Genomic DNA, 6,053 nt, shown 5'->3' with positions numbered 1-6,053 from the left:
GGCGGGCCGTCCCGTTACGCACCCGAGGCCCGCGGTACTGCCTACCTCACGGCGGCCGCAGCGCCCCTGGCGGGCGGGCCGTCCCGTTACGCACCTGAGGCCCGCGGGGCGGCGTGCCCAGCAGCTGGCAGGCGCGCTACTCAAGAACCCGTCCGCATCGCGGTCGGTGCGCGTAATTGTGTGACGTTAGCCAATTCGTTTTGAGAGTCCAATAATCCTGTCATCGGATACCGTCACCATCACAGTAAAGCCTCTTCTTAGGCAAACCCTTCGTGCCCTTCGTTCTCGACTCGCAAGGCCCTTTTAAAATTGAATGATTTCTCTTTGTTCGCACGACAATGGCACCGCAGTGTTCCCAACACTGGCTCTCACTCTCGCCGCCCTCGCCGCCTCTGTCCGCCTCCCCCTCGAGGCTTCCTCGGGGACATGATGGCCTCCTCGAGGGCTGCAGCAGTCGCTCCCTCCCGCGCGCCCCAAGTGACGCTGCCCGGCCCGACTGCAGCCACGGCCGTCGATCCGTCGCTTTTCTGAGTACCGCGTGACCGAGGTGGGACTGAGTCACGAATACTGGGCCGAGGCCTGGGGTTGGTTTGGACAAATGTCGGCGCCCTGCTAGTTTGTCTGGAAGACCGCATTTCGTGACTCGCCCTGACAGGGGACTCACCCGGGGCAGACAGTGTCCTCCCCGCCGTCGACATGCAGGCATGGGCTGGTGGCGGCGCGCCCGGGGCGCTGCGTCCCAGGGCATGGCGAGCTGCGCGCGCTGGGGGCGGCGCTGGGGCCGCCGGCTGCTGTGGGGGCGGCGACGGCCCCCTGCCGCGCCTGACGCCGCAGCCGGTCCCGGGGCGCCGCCTGCGCCGTTCCCCGCACCGCCTCCGCTCGCCGCCATGAACGCGCACCTCGGCCAGTCCGCGGACAGGCAGGTGCCCGTCGTCCTCGCCGCCGTCGCCCTGGAGCGGAGGCCACTACCACGTCAGTCCTGCCGAATCAAACATTTATTTTCAATAGTCGTAAAATTAATGCGAAATGAGAAAATAATAAAAACTGACCTAGCGTGGTCCGGGTGGTCCGTTTGGGGTCCTCCAGAGTCCCCCGCTCAGCTGCTGGAACCCCGGGCCAACCCCGCGCTCTCCGCCGGCTCCGTGCTGCCCGTCAGGCCCATGCGGCCCCACGCCGTCGCCAGGACGCCGTCGCCGCGGCTGGCCAGGAGCCTGGCGCGCGCGCTCCTGCAGATGGGGGCCTCGCCCTCCGGGGAGACGGAGCCCTGACACGGCCGGTACCGCAAACAGCTAAAAATAAAACCTGGGAGGGAAAATAATGGAAAGTGACAAAGTATGGAGCGGCATTCTCTCATTCCTTTTATTTATTTCTTTGCGAGTAGCTAAGGATCAATACAAAAGACACAATTCTTAATAAATCAAGAGAAACATCCAAGTAATGTGATGGCCTAATTGCCTTATTTACAAAGGAGAAAGAAATTTTTCGGGTGGTGCATAAAGAAGCACAGCAGAAATATCACAACTCTTGCTAGATCAAAATGAGATCCCTAGCAGACATGAGAGAAATTAGGTAGAGTAAACTTATTCTAGGAATGAATAGCACCACGTCTAAAACAGATCACATAAAACCAATGTCTATACTAGAAGCTAAAAAAGGGATACATTCAGAGAATAAACAAATTTAACAGGAGGGAAAGTAAGTTTTTGATTTTCTTAGTTACATTTTTTGTTTTCTATCGTGGTTTCATTAGACATGCTTTTAAATCGTGTACTATACCTAATGGTGTATTGTCATTCATCCTTTAACCATTACATGTAAATGATAAAAAACTATTAACTTTTTATAAGAATTACTGACAAGACAATAACAAAATAATGTTACATTATATTTGTCTAGATTCAAAATCTAGTAAGCATTGGCGAAGTAAATTAGTCCTATAAAATCGGTTTAATAAATAGTTCCTCAGTACCATTCTTCAAATATTCCAAAGTACTGAAGAGTGAAGCAGAATACTGCACCATCACCACACAACTACAGTATAACTCTTTAACAAAATAAAAGTGCATAGCAGTAGTTGATTCACATTTTCCGATGCAGCACTTTTGAAAATAAATAAAGATCCTTTGCTTTAGAAGCATTTCTTGGAATTCATTACATTGGTTTAACAACCTATTTGGTAATGCAAGGAAGGACCCCATCACAGTTGAGTTTTAAAGGATTTCTAGATCACAATGTCTGATTTCTGGATGTTTAGTCTAAAAAAAGTAATTAATAAACATGAAAATTAAAATTGAGGCCAAATATTTACAGGCACAAGTGATTTGTTGTTGTTTTAAAGTAAAACAGCTACTTACCCTAAGTTTAAGTTCAATGCGATCTATCTCACCACCCATCAAATCTACAATATTTTCTCCATGCTTCACCATAAAGCTTTCAAGTTCGTCAATATCTTTGAAAGTTTTAACTTCCTGTGTAAAGGGAAAAAAATAAATTTAGTATTCTGCGGAAACAGAAGTTTCAACCATAGTGCTTTTAATTTCTTGCGTACATTAAGCATCAACTGCAAGTCTTGTTTGTCGAGATATGAACGAGTTAGTTCTCTTCCATCAAAATCAATTTCAGCCTTGTATCGTACAAGAAAGTTACCCATATCAATACCCTTGACATCATGGATTGCTCGCACCATCACATCTGATTCTAACTCAGAATTGATCCTTTCAAGTTGATCGTATGGAATAGACCTATAGAGAACAAAAAATGTATTTTGTAAAGCAAGAAGTAAAAACATCTAAGATTTTTTTAATATTAAGCAACAAACAGTACACACCGCCCAACTAATCCAGCAACATTTGTATAAATAATGAAAGATGCAACTCCTCCAAGCAGCCCACCAACAAGTAGGGAGCCCACAGCATCAGGAATGTGGCTACCATAATAATGAGTAAGACCCATGCAAGTGGAGCAGACTGCAACACCCATCACCGCAGCTAGGTCCTCTAGCAACACTACATTAACACTGGGGTCTCTGCTAGCCAGTACTGTAATAAAAAAAATATAATTTAAAAAAAAAAATCCAGATTAAAAAAAAAATACTTTGTTGATTTTCTGAATAAAACAAAACAAGAAATACATACTATATTTGGTGAAAGTCATGTTATGCCGTGCAGCTCCTTGGCGAATTGCATTGATAGCCATAATTAAAGTGGCACCTTCAGACAACAGTGAGCCTCCTAAGATAAAAAATGCCTGTGAATAGAAAGTTCAAAAAACGAATGTTTCAGACGAACAATCACTATAAATCATACACAAATAACTAAGATCAAGTGTATTAGGTACTAACCCAGTAAAAGTCTGCTAGGGGAGCAGGGTCAATAAGGCCTAAAACACCATGATAAAATGATAAGCCTGTTCCAACACAGAAAATACCAACACCTGATATTAAGGATGCAACATAGCGCATGTTGCTGTATCCATACGGGTGCTCAACATCAGCTCTCTGTAAAGGTTGACAGAAGCACTTAAGGGAATGGATTGATTGAATAAAGTGTATGGATGTATAACAAAAATGATCTCACATACTTGGGTTGATTTGTAGATACCATAGGCAAGGATAAGTTGGTTAATTGTATCAGCTAAAGAGTGTACAGTTTCAGCAAACATACTGTGTGACCCAGTGTACAGCCATGCAGCAAGTTTAAATAAAAAGTTGCATCCATTTCTGAAAGTAGAAATAAAACTGTAATTTATAGTAGAAGAAAAATTATTTGCTTTGATGATAAACTGTTTTGCAAAATGACTCACATGACAACTGCTGTGAGAACAACTCTTCCAGAAGGTCCAAATAGACCTGATTCCTTGGCAAACTCTTCATCACGTGAATGTACACGCTCTTGCAGTTTGAGATAATCCCGAAGTTGTCGCTTGACAGCGTACATATCTGCAAAATAGGATGTTTAGGATGATGATTCAATTGCTGCTTAGTTTCCCCTCTATTGATACTGACTTTGTTGGTAGCTTCTGTGTTCCATTTCTCGTCTCACAATTTCATTCAATAGCTGCTCCTTTGACCCCCAAACTTCATTAGCTCTTAGGGATAAAAACATAAACCTGATTAAAATCACTCCGACAAAGAAATTGTCAAAATCATTCTTTTTTACCAACCTTGACTCAACGTCTTTCCTCCAATAGACTGTGATTGGTGGTTCATTTTCAATAGGTGATCTTCGTTTTGTCTTTCTTAGTCCTTCAAGGTCTGTTGGCTTAAGAAGAAAATCTGACATAGCTCGTACTGGAGTGATAAAATTCCTTTCCAAAGATGTTTTAGTAAGATCAACTCGCATTCGTTTCGCCTTTGCAGCTGAGAAGAGTAGCAAAATTGTTAATAGGGATACAAATTTGTCAGTTTATTAAGTATTTCAATGCTAGGTGGAACTAAAAACCTTTTGCATCTTTGCTTCCCAGTTTTTCCACATCAGAGGGCAGAGACTCAATAGCGGGTGCAGTTATGAGAATTGGTTCACTGATGATTGCTTGTTTAATAACTAATTCATCTTTCTCAATGCTTTCAGTGTTGGTTTGCTTACTCTTTTTCTTAAGACCTTCAGTCTTTTGCTTATCAGTACTTGATAGAAGTTGAGACCACGTAATAGTCCTCTTGTGAATGACTATGTCTTGGACAATATGATTCTTTTTTGGAGTGTGTGACCCAGACAGATGTCTCCTGAAACAGTCTGAACGCAGAAGAAACATTGTTAAACAACAAACTGCACAATATTTGCAACAGGTTAAGGTGAATATTGTTATGCTGGATTTAGTCTCGTTAGGCGAGCCCCGTAATTCTGTCCTCACCTCAGCTGAGGCACAGGCCACATAGATTTTGAGGGCTCTGATTGGCTAGCCAATCACAGTCTTCAAAATCTTTACTGAGGTGAAGACAGAGTTACGGGCCTCGCCTCACAAGACTAAATCCAGCATTAACTTACAAGGTCCAACAACAAGTCCAAGGTCTTCCACCGCTTTCCATTGCTGTCGTGATGCATTTTTACTCAAAAAGGTAAATAAATGTCCAGGCCGGAGCAACATTTTCAAGTCTAGCCTCTCCAACTGCAATAATCATTTACCTGTACAGTTAAGACCAAACTTAAACATTGAAATTCATCTAATGTAAACTACCACACAAAAGGTAACATTTAATAATTCAGAGCTAGGACTACATAATTCAATACTAACATAACAATCCAGGAAATTAGTCTAAATTCATGACAAGATATACTGTAACTAGCTACTGACCTCAGCGTAATGTCTTTCATAGCTTTACAGTTATTTCATTTAATGTTTAACGCAATTAATCCACAGTTGTTTGAGTATAACAAGGGCAATCTGTAAAAAAATATGATCTGTGTGTAATGTCAATTCTCTGGTTCAGGCTAATGGGTTAAAGAGAGAAGCTTCTGAGGAGAGTACATTGATTTTAGTATTTTGGTGTGAGTTAAAAGATACTTTAAACATCAGTAAAAATCTATTTCTAGGACTTCCTTTAGTAAAAGAACCACAGTAAAGTGTTCAATAGAAAAGGTCATTAGTTAATAAGACTTTTTCAGCTATAATTAACCTTGAAATCCTTGCAGACAAACATTAAACCCCGAACAAACTCTCATTATTATTTTGGTTATTTATTCACGTTCGTTGTAAGAATCCTTAACCAATCACGTAGCGACATAGGTGAAGATATTTTCCCTCTGATTTAAACAAGCACATTAACAATCATCTAAAATAGGAAAATAAGATTTACTTTTCTCTGAAGAAAGTGAAATTAAGTCATGTCCAAGCAGAGTGTACGTTTTCAACATCACATCGACAACAGATGCGAAGCGAACCTCTAGACTCTAGAAGCACGCACGTGTTAATTTTTCTTATTTGTATAGCGATCACTGCGGTAGTCTCGCAAAAGGTATATCGAATGTAAACTCAAATATAGATGGTTTGCGTGTCGTGTTGAGCTTACGGCGTCATCCGCCAGAGCGCGCCACGGAAGAAAGATGCCGAAGCCGAAA

At 42.5% G+C, this 6,053-nt stretch overlaps 2 protein-coding genes across 2 annotated transcripts in view; one reads left to right on the top strand and one right to left on the bottom strand.

Moving 5' to 3' along the window:
- Nucleotides 1–510: 510 nt before the first annotated feature.
- The window catches only part of LOC113213475 (uncharacterized), a 66,921-nt gene continuing 61,378 nt past the window's right edge, over nucleotides 511–6,053 (top strand). The window contains exon 1 of the mRNA XM_052276811.1: nucleotides 511–520. The gene's annotated coding sequence lies outside the window, so the exon portion shown is untranslated. The remainder of the gene's footprint in view (nucleotides 521–6,053) is intronic.
- On the bottom strand, nucleotides 1,334–5,954 carry LOC113213507 (zinc transporter 9). The gene is made up of 14 exons (XM_026432598.2): nucleotides 5,792–5,954; nucleotides 5,290–5,379; nucleotides 4,983–5,120; nucleotides 4,440–4,730; nucleotides 4,162–4,357; nucleotides 4,004–4,086; nucleotides 3,802–3,937; nucleotides 3,580–3,718; nucleotides 3,341–3,496; nucleotides 3,135–3,246; nucleotides 2,828–3,038; nucleotides 2,549–2,741; nucleotides 2,355–2,468; nucleotides 1,334–2,255 (listed from the first exon to the last, which is right to left on the bottom strand). The coding sequence occupies exons 3-14, from the start codon at nucleotides 5,080–5,082 to the stop codon at nucleotides 2,211–2,213; spliced, it is 1,776 nt and encodes a 591-aa protein (XP_026288383.1). The 5' UTR covers nucleotides 5,083–5,120; nucleotides 5,290–5,379; nucleotides 5,792–5,954; the 3' UTR covers nucleotides 1,334–2,210.

The sequence above is a fragment of the Frankliniella occidentalis genome, unplaced genomic scaffold (genome assembly GCF_000697945.3).
Source record: "Frankliniella occidentalis isolate FOCC.00 unplaced genomic scaffold, Focc_3.1 Scaffold1, whole genome shotgun sequence".
NCBI classification, from domain to species: Eukaryota; Metazoa; Arthropoda; class Insecta; order Thysanoptera; family Thripidae; genus Frankliniella; species Frankliniella occidentalis.
Note: the sequence above shows the minus strand (reverse complement) of the source record. Positions and strands in the feature narration are given on the sequence as shown.